This window comes from Salvelinus fontinalis, chromosome 24, assembly GCF_029448725.1.
Source record: "Salvelinus fontinalis isolate EN_2023a chromosome 24, ASM2944872v1, whole genome shotgun sequence".
Taxonomy (NCBI): domain Eukaryota; kingdom Metazoa; phylum Chordata; class Actinopteri; order Salmoniformes; family Salmonidae; genus Salvelinus; species Salvelinus fontinalis.
The window spans coordinates 29,105,994-29,133,143 of NC_074688.1; the positions used below are offsets into that span (position 1 = coordinate 29,105,994).

General features: G+C 47.9%; 1 protein-coding gene across 9 annotated transcripts in view; it reads left to right on the top strand.

Moving 5' to 3' along the window:
- Positions 1-345: 345 nt before the first annotated feature.
- The window catches only part of LOC129822249 (neurobeachin-like), a 318,368-nt gene continuing 291,563 nt past the window's right edge, over positions 346-27,150 (top strand). For 5 of the 9 annotated variants that reach the window (XM_055880361.1, XM_055880364.1, XM_055880365.1 and 2 more), the window contains exon 1: positions 353-916. In XM_055880361.1, the coding sequence (XP_055736336.1) occupies positions 653-916 (264 nt within the window). In that variant the 5' untranslated portion in view covers positions 353-652. Of the gene's footprint in view, positions 917-27,150 lie in introns of all 9 variants that reach the window. The other 4 variants (XM_055880362.1, XM_055880370.1, XM_055880368.1 and 1 more) reach the window with 3 other exon arrangements.

Here is a 27,150-nt window from a genome sequence, read left to right on the forward strand (position 1 = left end):
TGCAAGTTTGACCAGAGCCTAGTGGACTATAAAGAGAAATAGAGTGCCACTTGTATTTAGGCTACTTGTAATAAAACAATTATTCAAACTACCCGCAAAGCTTTTCACAATCTAATCTTTAATAAAGTGCTTTCTCTATTGTGTTACTGGCACTTTCACTAAAAAGCTTTTGAGTAATCTTTTCCTCCCTTCTATTGGCTACTGCTTTGATGAATTAAGTTTAGACAGCAGTACAACCACAAAAATGGACTGATTCACAACCAATTCACTGTAAAGGCTTTGTTGAATCCCTTTAAAGTATTCTCTCCTAAAATTACATACACCTCATGTGACGCGCTTCTTCCCGCAGGCAGGGGGCAACATGACCGAGCCATAGCCTAGAGACCCTGCAGCGGTTGCGGCGCTGTTCAGCTTCAATCTGTTCAGATTAACAGAATACGTCTGTGTACAGGGAAGGACACTGCTCGTTCTACCCTCAATACATTATTACCAGATTGCGGTTCCTATTCGGGCACGGCAGAGAGAGTGGATGTAAACAATATAGGGGTTTCCCTTTCGTCAGGTTCTTCCAGAATCTTCTATTTTGTATCCTAATTAATTGATGCAGTTGAACAGCGATTAAAGCAGGTGATATCGATCTGGTTGAAAGGACATGACAAGTGAGAGGCCGGCGGTGAAGATGCCGGGTGCTGTGTCTCTTTCGGACCGTGAAATCCCCCCGGGTCATGGGCAGCAAGGGTGCTCTGGTACCGGGAAAATAATGGTATCTGGCTCGGGTTCTATGGTTCTACCGGGCGGGATAATCAACCCGCAGGTGCCCATCCGGAATATCAAGATGAAATTCGCGGTTCTGATCGGATTGATCCAGGTGGGGGAGGTTAGCAACCGGGATATCGTGGAGACTGTGCTCAACCTGGTAAGGAAATATAAACCATTTCAGAAACAGCATTTTACACATGTAACACAACATCATCAACACGCACAGAGCGCTACATTGTAGCACCATAATAAAGGGTACGGGTCTCGATGCCTGGCAAAACGGGGGTTGCTGCTGCTGCATGTGTTCTGTTCTGTACAGGTCTGATATTGTAGTCTAGAGACCATGTAACTAGAGATTACAGATAGGGTGTTATTAGAGATGGGGTTCATTCTTATTAGGGATTGAGGCATTACTCTGAACTCTTATGGAGTGTGACTGTTTCCTCATTTGAGTTTGTGCTTATTAGACAACACTTCAACATCTGAAGATGACAACTAGCATAACATGACCCATTTGCAATATTTAGAACACACAGATCAGATACATGGTGCCCCGGGCTGATGTGGTGGATGGGACCACAGAGGGTGGGTCTGATGTGGTGGATGGGACCACAGAAGGTGGGTCTGATGTGGTGGATGGGACCACAGAAGGTGGGTCTGATGTGGTGGATGGGACCACAGAAGGTGGGTCTGATGTGGTGGATGGGACCACAGAAGGTGGGTCTGATGTGGTGGATGGGACCACAGAAGGTGGGTCTGATGTGGTGGATGGGACCACAGAAGGTGGGTCTGATGTGGTGGATGGGACCACAGAAGGTGGGTCTGATGTGGTGGATGGGACCACAGAAGGTGGGTCTGATGTGGTGGATGGGACCACAGAGGGTGGGTCTGATGTGGTGGATGGGACCACAGAAGATGTCGCACTGGGCAAAAACTGGTTGAACTAACCTTGTTTCCACGTGATTTCAAACCCCAAATAAAAGTGACGTTGAATGAAGGTGGGGAAACTGATAGAATTTGCAAAAAGCCATCAATGTAAGGGCATTTCATATTTTTTTTCACCCAAGTTTTTAACCAACATGACATGGTGACATTTGTTGTTGATTTCACGTTGAATTCACGTTAGTTGACAACTCAATCAAATGTAAATCAAAACTAGATGTTAAACTGACGTCTGTGCCCAGTGGGGTGTGTCTGTCTCTGTCTGTCTGTATGTCTGTCTGTCTGTGTGTTCATGCATGTGTCTGTTTGTCTGTAGCAGGTACAGGACAGAGATTTGTGTGGTCTGGCTGCTAGACCCATTCCACCTGTATGCTCTGTCATCACCAGGGGAACAAGAAACACACCCGATAGCCCCAGCACACTGACACATCTCTACAGCCCCTCTGCATCAGATGCAGACTCATGCCATGGTGTTCACAGACTTACTTGACCCTTTTGCTCTGTGGTGAGCATAGCTCTTCCACAATACTTTATCAGCCACCACAATACAATCCATTATCATGACCATATGGACGCCAGGGATGGCAGTAGCTCAGATTGGAAACATGATATGATTGTTTACAGGAGATGGACCAATCTGTCAACAGCCTTCAGTTTAGTGGAGTTGAATTTGGCACTCAGTGTGAAATTGAGACTAAATTGTGATCATTTTCAATGGGGAAGATTCCTCTGTAGTGCAATAACATGGCTATGTCTTCAATATATGCTGATGTTATAATGGCTTTACAAAATACATTTCATTGATTGATTTGACATAGACGTGTATATAAGATGGAACCAGTCCATTCAATCATCATATTTCACTAATAGTTCCCATTTGGCCTCTTAGGCTTCCTGTCTAATATATCTGGGTAAATGGTGAAATATTATTCCTACTAGGCTATAGTTGTTTCATATGATAGCTTTCATTTGTAGAGAGATGTGTTGGATGGAAAATCTGTCTTTATTAACCATCATCCATCAACTCCTTGTAGAAGTGGAAATTGTAGTTGGGTCTCAAATGGCACCCTATTTCCTATATAGTGCACTATGTTTGACCAGAGCCCTATGGTCAAAAGTAGTGAACTATAGGAATAGAGTTCCATGTGTGAACATACTGTGTTTCATGTGATGGTTTCTAGTGCTGCATGTCAGGAGGTGTGTTTTTAATGTGCCCCTGGTATGATGAGACAGTGTGTATGATAGTGAACAGTTCTGTATCGAGAACATTATATTTTCTTCTGAGTAATGTCTCCTCTCCTCTAACTAATGGTTCCATTAACACGTCTGTCATCAGGCAGGACAAACTACAGTATATGAGAACTAGAATGGATAGCATAACACTCAATTAGGGATTGTTAAAGAGCAAAAATGGAATCTAAAAAGGTGATTGCTGTAATGGAAAACAGACACAGGCAGGCTAGGGTAGAGATGTAGTATGCATCCCAAATGGCACCCTATTCCTTATACAGTGGACTACTTTTGACCAGTATACTATAAAGAGAATAGAGTGCTATTTTGGACGAAACATATGAGTGTGCAAGGCTGCATCTGTCTGTGATTCATATCCCCACAGTTCACTTGAGGTTGGATGAACACATACCGTAGCAGCACGATCTCAATTGGAGAGAGACAGTGGGATGGAGGGAACATTTTAGCATAATGCTAATATAATGCTAATCGTGTCTCTCCTGTATGTATGAATGAATGATTCAGAGGGTCAGGGCTCTGAACAGAGACCAGTCTGATTACAGAACAATGGAGAGAGAGACGTGGAGAGACAGAGAGCAGAGTCAAGTAGGATCAGGTTGACAATGATGAGTGGATGAAAGGAGGAGTAGGCAGATGTGGAGTAGGAGGGGAAGAGAGATATAGGTCAAGTTCCTGCCCGACTAGATTTGCAGGCGTTGCATTGAGTCAACCAATGGTTGCGTGCTATGTCGTCATCATCGACAATGCAGTCGGGCATCAGATGGTGATATCATATGATGTGGTTAGCTGACATGTTAAAAATACAGTACCTATCCAGGTATTGTAAGATCTTGCAAGCATTTGCAATGTATTTGGGAAGGAACTCGACCATAGTGATCTATCGTATGAGGCCTTGTAAAAACCGTGTACACATTATCTTGATGTGTACATGCATCCTGAACATATGGACTGGCATGTTGAATCTAGTTAGTGTTATGAATAACTAGGGTATTTTGGGGGGCAGGTAGCCGAAGTGGTTAGAGTGTTGGGCCAGTAATCGAAACGTTGCTAGATCAAATCCCCGAGCTGACAAGTAAAAAATCTGTCGTTCTGCCCCTGAACAAGGCAGTTAACCCACTGTTCCTAGGCTGTCATTGTGAAAAATAATTGGTTCTTAACTGACTTGCCAAGTTAAATAAAAGGTTAAATATGGCTGAGAACTGAAGTTGGCCATCCCTCGATCTAGACTAGGTTATGTCCCAAATGGCACCCTATATAGTGCACTATGGGCCCTGGTCAAAAGTAGTACTGTACACTACAGTATAGAGAATAGGGTGCCATTTGGGATGCAACCTAGATGATGGAACACCACTCCTGGGTCTTAAAGGGCTAAACTCCATTCTGACACATCAACTGTACACTGTCCCGTGGAGGAGAATAATGAACCTCCTATCAGACAGATGCTACAACACTGTGTTGTGATGCTATAAGGCAGTATCCTGCCCCACGGTGCCACCTTCCATCATCTCAGCTCATTAAGCCTGGTTAGCTCGTTTATCTTCTCTATAGAAGCCAGTCTGAATAAAGCTGTAAATAAGATAACGTGTCATAATGAATTAAGTCTCCCCTCTAGGTGGGTTTCATTCAGCAGGGTTGTATTCATTAATGCACACCGTAGCAAAACGTTTCGCAACGGAAAAAGTTTTGTAAACAAAAATTACCGTTTCTTATTGGAAAAGTTCAGGTCTGTTTTCTTCTGTTTGGTTTCTAGTGAATACTACCCAGGTATTTGATTGTTTAATGAGGGGTGAGATTAATTAGGACTTTTTCACTTAGCAACATTCAGATTCAGTGTTTAATAGTCACATGTACAGGGTTGCAGGTGTGATTGCTGGGTACAGTGAAAATCTTAGGCTTCGAGTTCCAAGATGCAGGACTAAGTGAATTAAAATGATCTAAATGGTAATAAAAACAACAACAATATGAATATAAATAGCACTATATACTATGTACAATAACAACTGTAGCAGTGATGAATACATAAGGCAGAGTAAAGACTGTTGAGGGGGTAAATGACCATAGGGGGAGCAAAATGACCATTGAGGGAGTGTAGGGACAAGAATAAAAAATAAACTGTTTTGATCAGCAGTCAGCAGTCTGTTCTTCACCTGTAGTTTGTCCCAGCAGTTCATTAACACATCATATTCATAAAGTGCTTCTCTGAAACCCAATAATGCTAAGATCAGGGACCAGTACACAGTGTATTGTCACGCCCTGACGTTAGAGATCCTTTTTATGTCTCTATTTGGTTTGGTCAGGGTGTGATTTGGGGTGGGTATTCTATGTTGTATTATTTGTATTTCTATGTTTTGGCCGAGTAGGGTTCTCAATCAGGGACAGCTGTCTATCGTTGTCTCTGATTGAGAACCATACTTAGGTAGCTCTTTTTCCCACCTGTCTTTGTGGGAAGTTGACTTTGTTTGTGACACATAGCCTTAAGCTTCACGGTTTGTTTTGTTCGGCGTCTTTTCATATAAATAAAGAAAATGTACGCTTACCACGCTGCACCTTGGTTCACTGCATTCAACGGCCGTGACAGAACTTGCCACCACCAACGCACCTCCAGTGATCCTCCTCGGCCCAGTATATCCTGCGCCAGCTCTGCGCACTGTGTCTCCGGTACGTCTGCATAGCCCAGTGCGTCCTGTGCCAGCGCCCCGCATTTGCAGGGTGAAGATAACCACCCAGCCAGGACGGGTTGTGCAGGCTCTAAGCTTGAGACCTCCAGTGCGCCTCCATGGCCCAGTGTATCCGGTGCCTCTGCCAAGGACAGGGCCTCCTGTATGTCTCCCCAGCCTGGTGAGCCCTGTGGCAGCTCCACGTACCAGACTGCCCATATGTCTCCTCACTCCAGTGATGATCCATGGCATGAAGCCTCCAGTGATCATCCATGGCACGAAGCCTCCAGTGATGATCCATGGCACGAAGCCTCCAGTGATGATCCATGGCACGAAGCCTCCAGTGGTGATCCATGGCACGAAGCCTCCAGTGGTGATCCATGGCACGAAGCCTCCAGTGATGATCCATGGCACAAAGCCTCCAGTGATGATCCATGGCACGAAGCCTCCAGTGATGAGTCATGGCACGAAGCCTCCAGTGATGGTCCATGGCCCGGAGCCTGCAATAAGGATCCATGGCACGAAGCCTCCAGTATTTATCCGCGGTCCGGAGCCTGCAGCGACGGCCTCCAGTCCGGAGCCTGCAGCGACGGTCCCCAGTCCGGGGCCTCCAGTGACGGTCCCCAATCCGGAGCCTCCAGCGACGGTCCCCAGTCCAGGGCCTGCAACGAGGGCCCCCAGTCCGGGGCCTGCAACGAGGGCCCCCAGTCCGGGGCCTGCAGCGAGGGTCACCAGTCCGGGGCCTGCAACGAGGGTCCAGAGGCGCCACCAAAGTGGGGGGAGCCAGAGGTGCGTCCCGCACCGGAGCCGCCACCGAAGTAGATTTCCACCCGGACACTCCCCGGGTGGAAGAGTCAGGTTTTGCGGCCGGAGTCTGCGCCTTTGGGGGGGGGGGGGGGGGGGGGGGTCCTTTCACGCCCTGGCCATAGAGAGGCTTTTATTCTCTATTTTGGTTAGGCCAGGGTGTGACTAGGGTGAGCATTTTAGTTTCTTTATTTCTATGTTTTCTGTTTCTATGTTTTGGCCGGGTATGATTCTCAATCAGGGACAGCTGTCTATCGTTGTCTCTGATTGGGAATCATACTTAGGCAGCCTGTTTTGCCACCTTAGTTGGGGGTAGTTGTCTGTGTTAGTGGCCTGTATAGCCCTAGTCAGCTTCATGTTTGTTTTTTTGTTGTTTCTTGTTTTGTTGGCGACATTTAAAAATAAAGGAAAATGTACGCTCACCACGCTGCACCTTGGTCCGGTCATTTCCACCCTGACGACGATCGTGACAGTGTATTCACATTAGCATATTATTGATATTACTGACTAGGTCAGAGAACTAGTCATCTAGAATATGATTATGATTCTGGTCAGCCACCGCAGAGCCCCATCACCATTCTGCCTGGCTGGTGGTGTCTCTGGGTGGCAGCTGGCACGTTGCCACACTTCATATCCCACATCTGTTTTACAGGGTGGCTGACAAGGTGAGGGATGGCTGGCTGATGGATGGATCAGAGGCTGCTACTGATAGATGCTGCAGTAGTCCTACAGTAACAATTTGATTGATGATGCAGTAGGACTACAGTAACAGTATGTTTGAGACAGTAGTCCTACAGTAACAGTGTGATTGATGATGCAGTAGGACTACAGTAAGTGTTATAGATGATGCAGTAGGACTACAGTAAGTGCTATAGATGATGCAGTAGACCTGTAGTAAGTGTTATAGATGATGCAGTAGGACTACAGTAAGTGTTATAGATGATGCAGTAGATCTGTAGTAAGTGTTATTGATGATGCAGTAGGCCTGTAGTAAGTATTATAGATGATGCAGTAGGACTACAGTAAGTGTTATAGATGATGCAGTAGGCCTGCAGTAAGTGTTATAGATGATGCAGTAGGCCTACAGTAACAGTTTTATAGATGATGCAGTAGGCCTACAGTAACAGTGTTATAGATGATGCAGTAGGCCTACAGTAAGTGTGATTGATGATGAAGCTGCCCTACAGTAACAGTGTTATAGATGATGCAGTAGGCCTACAGTAACAGTGTGATTGATGATGCAGTAGGCCTACAGTAAGTGTTATAGATGATGCAGTAGGCCTACAGTAAGTGTTATAGATGATGCAGTAGGCCTACAGTAAGTGTTATAGATGATGCAGTAGGCCTACAGTAAGTGTTTTAGATGATGCAGTAGGCCTACAGTAAGTGTTATAGATGATGCAGTAGATATACAGTAACAGTGTTTTAGATGATGCAGTAGTCCTACAGTAAGTGTTATAGATGATGCAGTAGGCCTACAGTAAGTGTTATAGATGATGCAGTAGGCCTACAGTAAGTATTATAGATGATGCAGTAGGCCTACAGTAACAGTGTGATTGATGATGCAGTAGGCCTACAGAAACAGTGTGATTGATGATGCAGCTACCCTACAGAAACAGTGTTATAGATGATGCAGTAGGCCTACAGAAACAGTGTGATTGATGATGCAGCTACCCTACAGAAACAGTGTTATAGATTATGCAGTAGGGATACAGTAACAGTGTTATAGATGATGCAGTAGGCCTACAGTAAGTGTTATAGATGATGCAGTAGGCCTACAGTAACAGTGTGATTGATGATGCAGTAGGACTGCAGTAAGTGTTTTAGATGATGCAGTAGGGCTACAGTAACAGTGTTATAGATGATGCAGTAGGCCTACAGTAAGTGTTATAGATGATGCAGTAGGCCCACAGTAACAGTGTTATAGATGATGAAGTAGACTTACAGTAAGTGTTATAGATGATGCAGTAGGCCCACAGTAACAGTGTTATAGATTATGCAGTAGGCCTACAGTAAGTGTTATAGATGATGCAGTAGGCCCACAGTAACAGTGTTATAGATGATGCAGTAGGCCTACAGTAACAGTGTGATTGATGATGCAGTAGGACTACAGTAAGTGTTATAGATGATGCAGTAGGCCTACAGTAAGTGTGATTGATGATGCAGCTACCCTACAGAAACAGTGTTATAGATGATGCAGTAGGCCTACAGTAAGTGTTATAGATGATGCAGTAGGCCCACAGTAACAGTGTTATAGATGATGCAGTAGGCCTACAGTAAGTGTTATAGATGATGCAGTAGGCCTACAGTAAGTGTTATAGATGATGCAGTAGACATACAGTAACAGTGTTATAGATGATGCAGTAGGCCTGCAGTAACAGTGTGATTGATGATGCAGTAGTCCTACAGTAAGTGTTATAGATGATGCAGTAGGCCTACAGTAACAGTGTGATTGATGATGCAGTAGGACTGCAGTAAGTGTTTTAGATGATGCAGTAGGCATACAGTAACAGTGTTATAGATGATGCAGTAGGCCTACAGTAAGTGTTATAGATGATGCAGTAGGCCTACAGTAACAGTGTTATAGATGATGCAGTAGGCCTACAGTAACAGTGTGATTGATGATGCAGTAGGACTGCAGTAAGTGTTTTAGATGATGCAGTAGGCCTACAGTAACAGTGTTATAGATGATGCAGTAGGCCTACAGTAAGTGTTATAGATGATGCAGTAGGCCTACAGTAACAGTGTTATAGATGATGCAGTAGGCATACAGAAACAGTGTTATAGATGATGCAGTAGGCCTACAGTAACAGTGTGATTGATGATGCAGTAGGACTGCAGTAAGTGTTTTAGATGATGCAGTAGGCCGACAGTAAGTGTGATTGATGATGCAGTAGTCCTACAGTAAGTGTTTTAGATGATGCAGTAGACATACAGTAAGTGTTTTAGATGATGCAGTAGGCCTACAGTAAGTGTTTTGGATGATGCAGTAGGCCTGCAGTAACAGTGTTATAGATGATGCAGTAGATCTAGAGTAACAGTGTTTTAGATGATGCAGTAGGCCTGCAGTAACAGTGTTATAGATGATGCAGTAGGCCTAGAGTAACAGTGTTTTAGATGATGCAGTAGGCCTACAGTAACAGTGTTTTAGATGATGCAGTAGGCCTACAGTAACAGTGTTTTAGATGATGCAGTAGGCCTACAGTAAGTGTTTTAGATGTTGCAGTAGGCCTACAGTAAGTGTTTTAGATGATGCAGTAGTCCTACAGTAAGTGTTTTAGATGATGCAGTAGGCCTACAGTAACATTGTGATGTGTAGCCTAACTGTGTTAGTGTACCAGCTTTATTAATCTACACGGCCCCAGGAGACCAGCCCCAGTGACCTTGCTGCTGCAGTAATATAAAAGTGTGTTTGAAATGGCTCCCTATATAGAGAATAGTGTGCCGTTTGGGATGTAGACAACGACAGCCCCATATTCATAAGGACCGCCCGTGCATTCAATGTCTAAGCACTCAGTCTCAGTGTAAGGATCACTATTTCTCATCTTTATATTTTCCTTGATTTAAGTTGAAATCTAAATGTAAATCAGTAATAGACTAATCTTGATAGTCTATACAGTTTGGGTATAAGAGCACAAGGCGAGACCCAGACGCAGGAGGAAGATGGTTTGAGTCCAAGGTGTTTATTAACAATACAAAGGGGTAGGCAAGAGAATGGTCGTGGACAGGCAAAAGGTCAAAACCAGTTCAGAGTTCCAGAGGTGCAAAATGTCAGGCAGGCTCGAGGTCAGGGCAGGCAGAATGGTCAGACAGGCGGGAATGGAGTCCAGAAAAACAGGCAAAGGTCAAAACCGGGAGGACTAGTAAGAGAGAATAGAAACGCAGGCACATGGGAAAAACACTCTGGTTGCCTTGAACATACAAGATGAGCTGGCACAGAGAGACAGGAAACACAGGCATAAATACACCAGGGAAAATAAGCCACACCTGGAGGGGGTGGAGACAATCACAAGGACAGGTGAAACAGAACAGGGCGTGACACTGGGAGCAGAGTTGAATGGTCAGAAATGCAGTATGTATTGGCCTGCGTCCCAAATGGAACCCTATTCCTTATATAAAGCACTACTTTTGACTGGGGCCCTGGTAAAAAGTTGTGCACTATGTAAGGAATAGGGTGCAATTTGAGACACATGCACAGACTCCCACAGTAGCAGAGAGGATATAAACAGTCAATAAAATCTAATCAAATAAAATAACATTTTATTAGTCGCATACACATATTTAGCAGATGTTATTGTGGGTGTAGTGAAATGCTTGTGTTCCTAGCTCCAAAAGTGCTGGTGTAGATTTGTCACTATTACCTGGAGCATGGTATGTAAAGGGACTACACATGACATCACTATAGAGAGCAGTTGGAATGAAAAGGCAGATCACTACAGAGGAAGAGGTCTAAACAGATGTCAGACTAAACAGGTTTTGGTAGATTTTTTTTCACACAAGAAAATACAAAACAATGTGATCAGAGTTTAAAAGGAAAACTAAAAGAGCATGTGCAGGAAAGGGAGAAAACCCTGAGAGGCTTGTAAAATACCTCCCCATTTCAAATTATTATGGAATAAATGTAAATGTAAACAAGTAGTAAATAGATGTAAACAAGATGTAAATATATGTAAGCAAGATGTAAATAGATGTAAACAAGATGCAAATAGATGCAAACAAAGCCAGGAGGGTTTCAGTGGGATTGCAGGCAGGTCTACTTTTAAGGGAATAGGGTTGCATTTGGGTCAAAGTCCTACTGGTCTGCTCTGTCTCACCACCAGGCTGGTCTATGTTACTTCTGCCCCGTCACTCTGGCTGCATCGACCCAGGATTGATCCCTTCTGCCTGGGACAAACGGGAGGCTGCTCTGGGACAGACAAGCAGCATGACCATAGTGGAGGTCAAGGGGGCAGCCCCCCAGTCCCTCTGCTCTCTTTTCAACTATTATGCATTTCCACTGTTATTGATTGTCCCTAGACAGCACAGACAGACTGTGGTTCCTAATTAAAAGGCTATACTGCTGGCTGCTATAACCGTTCCTTTATTCCTTGTCAGTAGATTGTACAGGGTTGATGTGTGTTGTGATCAGGCCCAGCAGCCCAAGGGCTCCACTGTAGTGTTTCAACTTCAACCAACCGTGGGAATTTAAAAACAATCAAACACGCTCAGAGGGCCTGCTGGGTTAGGGATTGTTGTTTAGAGAATGAATATTCCCAATGTGAGTCGAGATGTGTTCTGAAAATCAACAATATTTTTTAAGACTCACATTTCCCCATCCAAGACATGAGCCCATAGTGAGAGAGAGAAAACGAGAGAGAGCAAGAGAGAGAGAGAGAGAGAGAATGTCTCTGTCCCAGAGTGCAACAGCAGCAGTGTGGCAGCATGGCTTTAACCCAGAGAAACTCATCCAGAGATCCAGAGAAACTGGGACAACATGAATTTTAGATGCCTGCCGTGAAAAACAAAAGGAAGCATCTGAACTGAGTAGCAGGAGAAGATGGAGGAGGCAATTCTCCCAGAAGCCATCTCCACTGAGCTGAGCAGAGCTGAACAGAGATCTGATGTTAATGTTAGTGGTAAATCAACCCCAACTCTCCTGATTGATACGGAGCTATTCCCTCTAGATCTGATACAACCACACATCTATCTATGATCTATATATCTACAGACAACCCACCACAGGGCTGTTGTAACAGTAGACGCTTGTTTCAAATATGTCAGCCAGCTTTTGGTCTTTTGAAAATAATTTCTCTTGAGGAAAGTAACATCATGAAAGAGACATGCATACTGACACAACATCTGTTTTCATCCAGAGATGTGGAGCTGTGATGTCTGTTTCTTCACGTCAGACCCTAGCTCTCTCAGTCCCAAATGACACCCTATTCTCTACATAGTGCACTTCTTCAGATGAGAGGCCTGGTCAAAAGAAGTGGACTATATAGGGAAAAGAGTGCCATTTGAGATGCAGTCACACTCACAGTCCGGCCCAGCCAATGGGGAGAAGGGGGATGTTAATATGTGACATACCATTGGCATGTTTACATGTTGTAACCATTATTTTCTGGCAATGTCATCAGAACCTCCAGACTGATGACAGTTGTCTACTTCCTGGGTGAAGAGCTGACACAAGCTGAAATATGTCTGTCCATTCCTCAGACATGTTCTGAATGTCTATGTCTTCAGGTAAATGTTTAACTTAATTCTATGAAGCTCAAATTCCACAAGACAACAGGACAGAAGTCTCCCAAGCTGTAACGTGTGATCAAACATGTCCTCATCACCTCAATATGCCTTTTAATGGGAATTGAAAGATCATGGCCCAACTAAGTACATCTAGTAAATGTGGCTGAAGGTTTCAATTTGCCTCAGGCAAAAAACATCAACATCAGTAACATGTTTGTTGCGAGAAAATAAACTGCTTTTCTCTGCAAAATATTGATTTGGGGGAAAAACTAGCAGCATAAAGCCCAAACAGGGACTGTGGTGTTCCATTGTGGTTAGTTCCAGAACGTTGCTCAATGAAAATTATAAGAGGCTGCACAGTGTTGGTTTCCAAGGCTGATTTTGGTAATGGTACCCTATCCCTATCTAGTGCACTACTTTTGACCAGAGACCTATGGACCTTGTTCAAAAGTAGTGTACTATATAGGGAATAGGGTTCTATTTGGGACACGACCCTGGTATTTTCTCTGTAATGCCGGTCAAAGGCTACTAATCCAGACAGGTATGTAGCGCTACAGGGGGCAGGGCGCATTAAAAAGTTTCCTTTACTAAGAAGCATTATGACCCAGAAACATAACAGATACAGACAGACCAGGCTTGTTCCCCTAATGGCACCCTATTCCCTATTTAGTGAACTACTAAATATGGACCCAGGTCAAATGTAGTGCAATATATAAGGAATAGGGTGCCATTTGAGAGATGGCAGCCAGTAGCTTTGGCCTCTTTGTGTTGTGTCCCTGTGTTGTGTCTCTGTGTTGTGTTGTCTCTGTGTTGTGTTGTGTGTCTCAGTGTTGTATTTCTGTGTGGTGTCTCTGTGTTGTCACTCTGTGTTGTGTCTCTGTGTTGTCACTCTGTATTGTGTCTCTGTGTTGCCTCTGTGTTGCCTCTGTGTTGTCTCTGTGTTGTGTCCCTATGTTGTGTTGTCTGGGATGAAGTATCTGTGTCGCTGGAAACAAACCACTAAAGCCCAGAGGAGCTGTTAAAGAGATGGGCCACAAGCCACTGCAAAGGCCATGGATCTCTCTCTCTCTCTCGCTCTCTCTCTCTCGCGCTCTCTCTCTTTCTCTCTGTGTCGTTCATGCATGGTAACCCTGGAGAATTGCTGATGGGGGATTTTTTGGCAGCTGCCTACATTAGCATGGCCCTGATGGAACATTATGTGCTCACTGCCTCCCCATATTAGCATAAGAGGGCTGTAGGCCATGCCTCCCTGTTCTGGGCAATGGGGACCAGGGGCAAAGCTGGTAGGAAGAGGAGAGGAGGAGAGGAGGAGGAGAGGAAATAGGGCTACAGATGGCTGGAGGGGGAGAGAAACAGAAGAGAGGAGGAGAGTAAAGGAGGAGAGGGGGATATGGGGCTCTGGAGGACGAGATGGGGGCACAGCTGGCTTCTGTCTTGCAGGAGGAAGAGTGGAGAGGAGGAGAGCAGGGAAAGGAGGAGAGGTGGGGGTGAGGATATGGCTGCTGCCTGCTGTCTTCCTAGAAGGAGAGGAAGAGGAAAGGAGAGGTGGGAGGTAGGAAGAGGAGAGAGGAGATGGGCTCTGTCATGGAGATAGGCTGCACTACGTCTATATCTGGAAATAGGGTGTTAGTTGGGATGCAGACAGTGTTTTTGTCAATACATTTTATAATACTTCTCTGTAGACATGAATAAAAAACTTAAACCCCCCCACCAAAGGGAAGACAAAAAAGTTTTACATTTGCCACTTGGGTTACAACTTGGTTATCTGCTGGGGTGGAGTAACACAGTGTCTAAGTAATACAACCCACTGGGCACAGATGTCATTTCATTGTCTACTTTTGATTTACATTTGGTTGAGTTGTCAACTAATGTGAATTCAACGTGAAATCAACAAAACATTTTACATGTCATTGTATTTATGTTAAATGTTGGGTGAAAAAAAGACTACATTCCCTTACATTGGATTTGCAAAAAATCATCAATGATTTTTCCACGTAGGGAGGATTATTTAAGATACATCAATCCCTCTAATTACCTCTTTAAACACATTTTTTCTCACCTTCTTACCTTTCTGTCTGGTGTTATCTCCCTCCATCTCAACTATCATCGATTGCTTCTGTCTGGAAATAGATATGCATATTTATGCTAATGAGGCATCCCGGGCATGTAAGTCATCTCGGGCTGTGACAATACCAGTATCGCAATATTTTTTCCACGTCAAAAATTAAAACACGAGGCAGACCAAACTCTTTTGTCCTTTAAAAACATGCAATATTGTGTGCTATAGAGTACCACAGTATGAGTTATAATACCCATGAATCCTACCGGTAACAGGGAAATTGTTCCAATCGTTTTTCCACCATTCATTTTTCACATAGGATTTTTTAAAAACACTTAAAATAATGGCTGTGTTCCATGTAGACTTACCTTGGCGTGGCGTTTTGATAACTGTGTAAATCTCTCTATGTCAAGGTGACTTTTATCAATATTTATGCTTGTACTTTTGACTAGTGATGGTGCCGGAGGGGAGGGCTGCCGTCTTATTGGCTCTAAACCAACCATGCTATTTGTTTGTTTTTTCGCGTTGTTCGTAACTTGTTTTGTACATAATGTTGCTGCTACCGTCTCTTATGACCGAAAAGAGCTTCTGGACATCAGAACTGCAATGCTCTCCTCAAACTGGACAAAGAGTTCTTCTTCAATGAGTACTGCTGCTCTTTAATCATTTGTTATTCTTATCTCTTACTTTGTTTTTGGTATTTTCTTAACTGCATTGTTGGTAAAGGGCTTGTAAGTAAGCATTTCACTGTCAGGTCTACTACACCTGTTGTATTCGGCACATGTGACAAATACAATTTGATTTGATTTATTTACCCCCCAAAATGAAACGCTAATTAGCTGCTAATGTGGCTATCAGAAAGAACTACAAATGCCATGATGATCTAGACGAGACGGCCAAATCGAGTCAAAGGTAAGAATCTCTGGATTGGCTATCTAATGTTAGCTAAATGTAGCAATGAATAAAGTAGCTACATTTCTTTAAATGACCAATACTGTGAACTGTCTTGTGCAAGTTTATCAAACATCACGCCAAGGTAAGCCCAAACAAAACACAGCCCTTATTTGAAGAGTTTCTAAAATCCCCTAAAATAAGGGTGGAAAAACGATTTGAACCGTTTCCCTGTTTGACCGCTAGGTTTTATGGGTATTATGACACCTCCACTTTGGGGCTCTATAGCTTGAAAATAAATAAATGTGACTCTGGATGACAACATAATGATGTTTTCCTAAAGAACTCAAATCCACTTCGTGTTTAGTTTCCACACAATAACACTGTTTAGACACGTCTGTGTTATGAAACTGCTGATTCCAGTGTCATTTAATTCCAGTTTGCCTCTAACTAAGATATGTGGCTCATACGTATATTCATGAGAGAGTAATGGACAATTGAACATGTTCCATTCCCATAGTTTAATTAAGAAAATGTAGGATTTCAGCTTGGCAGCCCTGTGGTTATTTATCCCCTTATTGCCTATTGTTCTGTTTTGAGCTGCAAGGCATAGGATCCGTCTCAAATGGCACTCTATTCCCTATGCACACTATTTTTGATCAGGGCCCATACGGAATAGGGTTCCATTCCATTTGGGACACTTCCTCAACCAGTATGGAGAGAAATAACAAGGATTTATACTGTTGTATTATACAAAAGAGAAACAAGGCTACAGGTGTAGGATCTTAAGCTGATTAATCTTTTGTTGCTGAGAATTTTCCTGCCCAGAAGGAAATGCAAACTTGTAGTGTATTTGAGTTTTTAAGGCTTCTAAAGTTTGTAATTTCCACTTTGAAATATCAGACTTGATTTGCCCTAACAAAAAATGTATCAACCCCTACAAAAATGTATTTTTTTTATATTACACATAAAAATTCCCATTTCCTGTTGCTGCAGGATTATTTTCCTGCTGTAGCAAACTGGCTCAAATTAAGATCCTGCATCTGTATGTGACTCTATAATATTTCTTATCGTGAATGCTGCAGACCTCTTATAGCATAATGGCTGTAACAGTGCCATAGTCCTTCAGTGTTAGGAGCATGTTTCATTCTCTGCCAGTTGGGACAGAGAAAACGGATTTGGGTCCAATGTTTTCTCTCATCTAGACAATCCGTTTTCCATATGGAGATGTTCCTATCAAATTTTTGGGGTTATTGTTGCAGCGCTGAAAAGCACATGGCACATTTCCAGGCTTCTGACAGAAAATCCCTCAATCTTTGGAGAGGCGTGAATATGTCTGCCCCAATTATGGGCATTATGATGATAGTTTCCTACTTCTGGGCTCAGTGAAGAAGGTCTGCGCTCTGCATCATCTCTGCACTCTTAGAAACAAAGGTTCCGAAAGGGTTCTTCAGCTGTCCCCATAGGAGAACCCTTTTTGGTTCCAGGTAGAAGCATTTTGGGTTCCATGTAGAAGCCTCTGTGGAAAGGGATCCACATTGAACCCAAAACGGTTCTACTTGGAAACCAAAACAGTTCTACATGGAACCAAAAGGATTCTACCTGGAACCAACAATGGTTCTCCTATGGGGACAGCCGAAGAACCCTTTTAGGTTCTAGATAGCACCTTTATGGTGAATGTTTCAGTGTGTGTGTGTGTGTGTGTGTGTGTGTGTGTGTGTGTGTGCTAGGGCTTTGTGGTAGTGACAGATAAACTGAATAACTCAACCCAGGTTGTGTTTATCCCACTGCTCCCCAGAGAGCTGTGTTTCTGGTGGCAGGAAGCCAGCTGGCCTGGTGCTCTATGCGTCACAAATGACACCCTAATCCCTATGTTGTGCACTACTTTTGACCATATCACTATGGGCCCTGGTCAAAAGTAGTGCACTATGTAAGTAACAGGGTGTCATTTGCGATGCGCTCTCTGATGCTCTGACCTCTGTTGACCTTGGAGTAACAACACGTCTTACAGACTGGAGATTGGGTAGAGTAGCAACAGAGAACATGCAGTAAATAGGCCTGGAAATAAGTTTTCTTTAGGTTAATTAAAGCACTTTTTCCCAACTCCAGTCCTCAAGACCAACTCATCTGATTCAACTCAGTGAGTGCTTGGTGATTAGTTGGCAAGTTGAATCAGGTGTGCTTGTCTGGGGCCACAACAAAAATGTGTGTTGTTGGTGGTACTGGATGACTGGAGTTGGGAAACACTGCATTAAAGGTTCAGTTCAGCACGGTCTCTCTCTCTCATCCCCAGAGCACCAGAGGAGAACCAAACCATATTAGGATGGCTCAGAGGATTAGAGGCTTCTCTGCAGAAACATCACACTGCATTGACACATCCTTGGCTTGCTCTGAGGCATTTCCGTCACACACTGAGAGTGGCTAGCCTAGCCACACATATCTGCTGCCAGCTTGATGTTACCAATGACAATAGGAAGTATGTCTCATCAGAGAACAGCGTCTTCTCATATTGTGGACATTGTTAACATCTCCGGTCAACAGAGGATGTGTCCCAAATGGACGAGAACGTTTCACCAGAACCCCATATAGTGTATTACTTTTGACCATGGCCCATCCACCATTTGGGACACAAACTGAGGCTTCATAACCATCCATGAGAGCTGGGGGACGTTGTGTGTTCTATCTAAACACCTCAGTGTTTTAATTAACACAGACTTAGTACTGTTTAGACTAGCTTCTTGTATTAATTGTAACCTCTTCTCAGGCTGTCTATGTTCAGCTGAAGACACAGGAGGCCTCGACATCTCCTGCTTTAAACAGAATACAGAGTCTCTATGGAAGTAATAGTCCTGCTCCGTATACAGAGGGGGCATCCCAAATGGCACCCTATTCCCTATATAGTGCACTACTTTTGACCAGAGCTCAATTGGCCATGGTTAATAGTAGTGCACTATATGGGGAATAGGGTTTCATTTGGGTTGCAGGCACTGATGTCATAGGATAGGTTCCTGCTATCTGCTGTATGTCTGTCTGTTCTGAAAGTCTGGGACATCCCTCACCTGGGTGTGTTAAACTATGAACACTGACCAAATTTGTAAGTTACTGTCTGTCTGTCTGTTCAGGCTCTGTCCCTCAGGCCTCACACTCCTGTTCTCATAGAGAATTGAAGAAAGAATAAACCATATCCCATAAAGGTTATAGCACAGACCTGATGACAGTTATAACCATCTACCCCTGCCTATTAACATCCCACATTCCCCCATCCCAGAGTGTCCTCTCCTGACTGACTCCCAGCTGAGTAATGTTCTGTTCAGCCCTGGCTCCAACCACCTGCAGGCCTCTGAGCTGACTGGCCTCATTGACTTGTAGTGCAGGTTGTCTGTGGAGTGTGTGCCTGAACTGCCAATGAGAATATCTGTAGTGACAGGTTGAAGTGTTTGAGTCTGGCCAGCTTCGCCCTGCATGCTGAGGAAAGGAGCTGCATTCTGAAATCAGCCGAGGAGCTGATCTGTGTCCTGAGTTCAACTGTCTATCTGGCTTCACAATGGGTCTGTTTTGTTATTGTTGATTGTGTTCCAAATGGTACCCTATTCCCTATATAATGGTTCCCTATAAACCCTATAGGCCCTGGTCAAATAGGCCCTATAGGCCCTATATTGGGATCAAAGCGCTGTATAAATCCAATTAATTATTATTATTTGAGGCATAGCCTTTTTCTGTTATGTTTCAAAATGGTTCTGTTCTCTTATCATGATCAAATCAAAGAAAATTGTATGTGTCACATGCGCCGAATACAACAGGTAGACCTTACCGTGAAATTAAGGAAATATAAAAATATTGCTATAAAATAAGAATAACGAGGCTATATACAGGGGGTACCGGTACCGAGTCTGTCACGACTTCCACCGAAGTTGGTCCCTCTCCTTGTTCGGGCGGCGTTCGGCGGTCGAAGTCGCCGACCTTCAAGCCATCGCTGATCCTCTTTTCATTTTCCTTTGGTTTTGTCTTGTCTTCCATTACACCTGGTTCCAATTCCATCAATTACATGTTGCGTATTTAACCCTCTGTTCCCCCTCATGTCCTTGTCGGTAATTGTTTCTTGTAGTGCTTATGCACAGTATGCTGGTATTACCGGGTTTTGTTTGACCCATTTATTGTATTGTTCTGTTGACGGTGGTTTATGTGTCACACCCTGGCCTTAGTATTCTTTGTTTTCTTTATTATTTTAGTTAGGTCAGGGTGTGACATGGGGAATGTTTGTGTTTTGTCTGGTTTTTGGTGGTTATATGGAAAAGGGGGTGTTTGGGTTTAGTTTATGGGTTTGTGTTGAGTGAATGTTTCTAGGTATGTCTATGGTTGAGTGAATGTTCTAGGTATGTCTATGGTTGCCTGAGTGGTTCCCAATTAGAGACAGATGTCTTTCATTTGTCTCTGATTGGGAGCCATATTTTAGGCGGCCATAGGCATCATGTTTTTGTCGGGTCATTGTCTAGGTCTGTGTCTGTGTCTAGGTTGCATGTTTGCATTTCGTTCGGTTCTAGCTTCACGGTCGTCTATTTGTTGTTTTGCTTCGTTCGTTTTCTCCTAAATAAAGAGAAGATGTCTTTTTTACATGCTGCGCCTTGGTCCTCTCTCTCTCCCATGGTCGATCGTGACAGAATGACCCGACCATTCAGGACCAAGCAGCGTGAAAGGAGGGAGCCAGAGCCCGTTGTGCAGATACTGGAGGTGAGCAATGGGAAGGATACAGAGACTGTTAAGGAGTTAATGAGGAGTTTGGAGGAGAGTGAAAAGAGGGAGCTGCTGTGTTGGTGCGTGAGGCACGACATCCACCCGACAGAGCGTGTGCGGGATGTGATGTTACCTGAGTCAGCTCTTCATGCTCGTCCTGAGTTGCGTGCTAACCGTCTGGGAATGACAGTTCCACGAACCAGGCCTCCTGTGTGCATTCCTAGTCCTACACCTCCTGTAACACCTTCCCGTCCCAGCCCGGTACCACCAGTTCCGGCACCACGCCCCAGGATTCCAGGGTGTGGGAAGGATACAGAAACTGTTAAGGATTTATTGAGGAGTTTGGAGGAGAGTGAAAAGAGGGAGCTGCTGTGTTGGTGCGTGAGGCACGACATCCACCCGACAGAGCGTGTGCGGGATGTGATGTTACCTGAGTCAGCTCTTCATGCTCGTCCTGAGTTGCGTGCTAACCGTCTGGGAATGACAGTTCCACGAACCAGGCCTCCTGTGTGCATTCCTAGTCCTACACCTCCTGTAACACCTTCCCGTCCCAGCCCGGTACCACCAGTTCCGGCACCACGCCCCAGGATTCCAGGGTGTCTCCAGAGCCCTGTTCGCATTGTTGCTTCTCCCCGCACTCCCCCCCCCCCGCATGCCCTGAGATGCATGTCCTCATCCTGGTACCACCTGTGCCGGTACCACGCACTAGGCCTATAGTGCGCTTTGAGAGCCCAGTGTGTCCTGTTGCTGCTCTCCGCACTAGCCCTGAGATGTGTGTCCCCAGCCCGGTACCACCAGTTCCGGCACCACGCACGAGGCCTAATGTGCGTATCCAGGGTCCAGTATGCCCTGTTCCTTCTCCCCGCACTAGCCTTCAGGTGCATGTCCCCAGCCCGGTACCACCAGTTCCGGCACCACGCACCAGGCCTATAGTGCGCCTCAGCCGGCCAGAGCTGCCCGTCTACCCAGTGCCATCTGAGTCATCCGTCTACCCAGGGCCATCTGAGTCATCCGTCTACCCGGTGCCATCTGAGTCATCCGTCTACCCTGTGCCATGTGAGTCATCCGTCTACCCTGTGCCATGTGAGTCATCCGTCTACCCGGTGCCATGTGAGTCATCCGTCTACCCGGTGCCATGTGAGTCATCCGTCTACCCGGTGCCATGTGAGTCATCCGTCTACCCGGTGCCATGTGAGTCATCCGTCTACCCGGTGCCATGTGAGTCATCCGTCTACCCGGTGCCATGTGAGTCATCCGTCTACCCGGTGCCATGTGAGTCATCCGTCTGCCCAGTGCCATGTGAGTCATCCGTCTGCCCAGTGCCATGTGAGTCATCCGTCTACCCAGAGCCATCTGAGCCATCCGTCTACCCGGCGCCATCTGAGCTATCCGTCTGCCCGGCGCCATCTGAGCTATCCGTCTGCCCGGCGCCTTCTGAGCCATCTGTCTGTCCCGAGCCATTAGAGCCGTCCATCAGTCAGGAGCTGCCAGAGACGCCAGCCAGTCAGGAGCTGCCAGAGACGCCAGCCAGTCAGGAGCTGCCAGAGACGCCAGCCAGTCAGGAGCTGCCAGAGACGCCAGCCAGTCAGGAGCTGCCAGAGACGCCAGCCAGTCAGGAGCTGCCAGAGACGCCAGCCAGTCAGGAGCTGCCAGAGACGCCAGCCAGTCAGGAGCTGCCAGAGACGCCAGCCAGTCAGGAGCTGCCAGAGACGCCAGCCAGTCAGGAGCTGCCAGAGACGCCAGCCAGTCAGGAGCTGCCAGAGACGCCAGCCAGTCAGGAGCTGCCAGAGACGCCAGCCAGTCAGGAGCTGCCAGAGACGCCAGCCAGTCAGGAGCTGCCAGAGACGCCAGCCAGTCAGGAGCTGCCAGAGACGCCAGCCAGTCAGGAGCTGCCAGAGACGCCAGCCAGTCAGGAGCTGCCAGAGACGCCAGCCAGTCAGGAGCTGCCAGAGACGCCAGCCAGTCAGGAGCTGCCCTACAGTCATGAGCTGCCTTACAGTCATGAGCTGCCTTACAGTCATGAGCTGCCTTACAGTCATGAGCTGCCCTACAGTCATGAGCTTCCCTACAGTCATGAGCTGCCCTACAGTCATGAGCTGCCCTACAGTCATGAGCTGCCCTACAGTCATGAGCTGCCACCCAGTCTCATGAGCTGCCACCCAGTCATGAGCTGCCACCCAGTCATGAGCTGCCACCCAGTCCGGACCTGCCGGAGTCCCTCAGCCCGGACCTGCCGGAGTCCCTAGCCAGTCAGGAGCTGCCAGAGACGCCAGCCAGTCAGGAGCTGCCCTACAGTCAGGAGCTGCCTTACAGTCATGAGCTGCCTTACAGTCATGAGCTGCCCTACAGTCATGAGCTGCCCTACAGTCATGAGCTTCCCTACAGTCATGAGCTGCCCTACAGTCATGAGCTGCCCTACAGTCATGAGCTGCCCTACAGTCATGAGCTGCCCTACAGTCATGAGCTTCCCTACAGTCATGAGCTGCCACCCAGTCATGAGCTGCCACCCAGTCATGAGCTGCCACCCAGTCCGGACCTGCCGGAGTCCCTCAGCCCGGACCTGCCGGAGTCCCTCAGCCCGGACCTGCCGGAGTCCCTCAGCCCGGACCTGCCGGAGTCCCTCAGCCCGGACCTGCCGGAGTCCCTCAGCCCGGACCTGCCGGAGTCCCTCAGCCAGGACCTGCCGGAGTCCCTCAGCCAGGACCTGCCGGAGTCCCTCAGCCAGGACCTGCCGGAGTCCCTCAGCCAGGACCTGCCGGAGTCCCTCAGCCAGGACCTGCCGGAGTCGCCCGCCAGCCATGACCAGCCGGAGTCGCCCGCCAGCCATGACCAGCCGGAGTCGCCCGCCAGCCATGACCAGCCGGAGTCGCCCGCCAGCCATGACCAGCCGGAGTCGCCCGCCAGCCATGACCAGCCGGAGTCGCCCGCCAGCCATGACCAGCCGGAGTCGCCCGCCAGCCATGACCAGCCGGAGTCGCCCGCCAGCCATGACCAGCCGGAGTCGCCCGCCAGCCATGACCAGCCGGAGTCGCCCGCCAGCCATGACCAGCCGGAGTCGCCCGCCAGCCATGACCAGCCGGAGTCGCCCGCCAGCCATGACCAGCCGGAGTCGCCCGCCAGCCATGACCAGCCGGAGTCGCCCGCCAGCCATGACCAGCCGGAGTCGCCCGCCAGCCATGACCAGCCGGAGTCGCCCGCCAGCCATGACCAGCCGGAGTCGCCCGCCAGCCATGACCAGCCGGAGTCGCCCGCCAGCCATGACCAGCCGGAGTCGCCCGCCAGCCATGACCAGCCGGAGTCGCCCGCCAGCCATGACCAGCCGGAGTCGCCCGCCAGCCATGACCAGCCGGAGTCGCCCGCCAGCCATGACCAGCCGGAGTCGCCCGCCAGCCATGACCAGCCGGAGTCGCCCGCCAGCCATGACCAGCCGGAGTCGCCCGCCAGCCATGACCAGCCGGAGTCGCCCGCCAGCCATGACCAGCCGGAGTCGCCCGCCAGCCATGACCAGCCGGAGTCGCCCGCCAGCCATGACCAGCCGGAGTCGCCCGCCAGCCATGACCAGCCGGAGTCGCCCGCCAGCCATGACCAGCCGGAGTCGCCCGCCAGCCATGACCAGCCGGAGTCGCCCGCCAGCCATGACCAGCCGGAGTCGCCCGCCAGCCATGACCAGCCGGAGTCGCCCGCCAGCCATGACCAGCCGGAGTCGCCCGCCAGCCATGACCAGCCGGAGTCGCCCGCCAGCCATGACCAGCCGGAGTCGCCCGCCAGCCATGACCAGCCGGAGTCGCCCGCCAGCCATGACCAGCCGGAGTCGCCCGCCAGCCATGACCAGCCGGAGTCGCCCGCCAGCCATGACCAGCCGGAGTCGCCCGCCAGCCATGACCAGCCGGAGTCGCCCGCCAGCCATGACCAGCCGGAGTCGCCCGCCAGCCATGACCAGCCGGAGTCGCCCGCCAGCCATGACCAGCCGGAGTCGCCCGCCAGCCATGACCAGCCGGAGTCGCCCGCCAGCCATGACCAGCCGGAGTCGCCCGCCAGCCATGACCAGCCGGAGTCGCCCGCCAGCCATGACCAGCCGGAGTCGCCCGCCAGCCATGACCAGCCGGAGTCGCCCGCCAGCCATGACCAGCCGGAGTCGCCCGCCAGCCATGACCAGCCGGAGTCATCCGCCAGCCCGGATCAGCCAGAGTCATCCGCCAGCCAGCCCGGATCAGCCGGATCCGTCAGTCAGCCCGGATCAGCCGGATCCGTCAGTCAGCCCGGATCAGCCGGATCCGTCAGTCAGCCCGGATCAGCCGGATCCGTCAGTCAGCCCGGATCAGCCGGATCCGTCAGCCAACCATGAGTCATCCAGCCACGATCCGTTCCTCAGTCCGGAGCTGCCGTCCCTCAGTCCGGAGCTGCCGTCCCTCAGTCCGGAGCTGCCGTCCCTCAGTCCGGAGCTGCCGTCCCTCAGTCCGGAGCTGCCGTCCCTCAGTCCGGAGCTGCCGTCCCTCAGTCCGGAGCTGCCGTCCCTCAGTCCGGAGCTGCCGTCCCTCAGTCCGGAGCTGCCGTCCCTCAGTCCGGAGCTGCCGTCCCTCAGTCCGGAGCTGCCCCTTATCCTGGTGCTGCCCCTTATCCTGGTGCTGCCCTTTAGTCCGGTGCTGCCCTTTAGTCCGGTGCTGCCCCTTAGTCCGGTGCTGCCCCTTAGTCCGGTGCTGCCCCTTAGTCCGGTGCTGCCCCTTAGTCCGGTGCTGCCCCTTAGTCCGGTGCTGCCCCTTAGTCCGGTGCTGCCCCTTAGTCCGGTGCTGCCCCTTAATCCAGTGGGGTTAAGGGGGAGGATGGCCATTGGGAGGAGGCTACGGAGGCGGGTAGTGACTATGGTGGGGTGGGGACCCCCGACCAGTGCCGGAGCCGCCACCGTGGAAGGAACCTTACCCAGACCCTCCCCTAGACTGTGTGCTGGTGCGCCCGGAGTTCGCACCTTAAGGGGGGGGTTATGTCACACCCTGGCCTTAGTATTCTTTGTTTTCTTTATTATTTTAGTTAGGTCAGGGTGTGACATGGGGAATGTTTGTGTTTTGTCTGGTTTTTGGTGGTTATATGGAAAAGGGGGTGTTTGGGTTTAGTTTATGGGTTTGTGTTGAGTGAATGTTTCTAGGTATGTCTATGGTTGAGTGAATGTTCTAGGTATGTCTATGGTTGCCTGAGTGGTTCCCAATTAGAGACAGATGTCTTTCATTTGTCTCTGATTGGGAGCCATATTTTAGGCGGCCATAGGCATCATGTTTTTGTCGGGTCATTGTCTAGGTCTGTGTCTGTGTCTAGGTTGCATGTTTGCATTTTGTTCGGTTCTAGCTTCACGGTCGTCTATTTGTTGTTTTGCTTCGTTCGTTTTCTCCTAAATAAAGAGAAGATGTCTTTTTTACATGCTGCGTCTTGGTCCTCTCTCTCTCCCATGGTCGATCGTGACATTATGGATATTAAACGACACCGTTGTAAATCAGTTTTTCGCTCTCCTGCGCCTGACTTCCCGACTTCCGCCAGTACGCACCTAAATACAGAGTTATTGTGTGAGGGTACAGGTTAGTTGAGGTAATTGAGATAATATGTACATCTAGGTAGGGTTAAAGTGACTATGTATAGATAAAAAAACAACGAGTTACAGCACTGTTTAAAAAAAGGGAGGGGGTCAATGCAAATAGTCCGGGTAGCCATTTGAGTATGGATACCCGGTGTGCTCAGTCCACGATCATCTCCTTTGTCTTGATCACGTTGAGGGAGAGGTTGTTGTCCGGGCACCACACTGCCAGTTCTCTGACCTCCTCTCTATAGGCTGTCTCATCGTTGTTGGTGATCAGCCTACCACCGTTGTGTCGTCGGCAAACTTAATGATGTTGGAGTTGTGCTTGTCCACACTGTCGTGTGTGAACAGGGAGTACAGGAGGGGACCCCGTGTTGAGGATCAGCGTGTGTTGTTGCCTAACCTTACCACCTGTGGGCAGCCCGTCAGGAAGTCCAGGATCCAGTTGCAGAGGGAGGTGTTTAGTCCCAGGGTCCTTAGTCCCAGGGTCACGATCATATCAAGACTGAGGGGAAAACATTTGACTTCAGAATGGTTAGATAGAAGCATGCTGGACTGATCTACTGCGTTTGCAGCGAATACAACACATTTAAACGAACAACTTATGATATAAAGGCTTTATAGAGCATATAGCCTCATAACAAATATGCCTCACAAAGCAGCAAAAGCAACATTAACCTGAAGATGTGACTAGCTATCTCCATCTCAAAGGAAGCCTGCATGTATTTTCCTTGGCTGTGCAGCCCAGGGCCCGTATCCACAAAGCGTCTCAGAGTAGGAGTGCTGAGCTAGCATCAGTTTTTACTTTTGGATCATGAAGAAAAAGATTGTATGGACAGATCCTAGATCAGCACTCCTACTCTGAGACGCTTTGTGGATATGGGCCCAGATATCTCTCCAGAGGCTCAGTTTTAAGCCTGCTGCTACTAGGCTGTTATCACAGAGAACATTCTCTGCCTGGTTCTGGTTCTATTGGGCCAGATGTTCCCTGGATGTTCCCATCCAGGCCTCTTTCTCTCTCTGCCTTGTATTCTATTGTCACAGTGTCTCCTTGTATGCACACACGCACGCACACACACACACACACACACTGTGCTGTCCATTCTGCCGATTATCTGTCTCCTCTTGTCTCTCTGTGGGGATCAGCAAGCTCTGAGAAGAGGTGTGTGTGTGTGTGTGTGTGTGTGTGTGTGTGTGTGTGTGTGTGTGTGTGTGTGTGTGTGTACACAGATCTCCTAACTGGCTGAAACTGTGTTCTGTGTTCCGCTTCC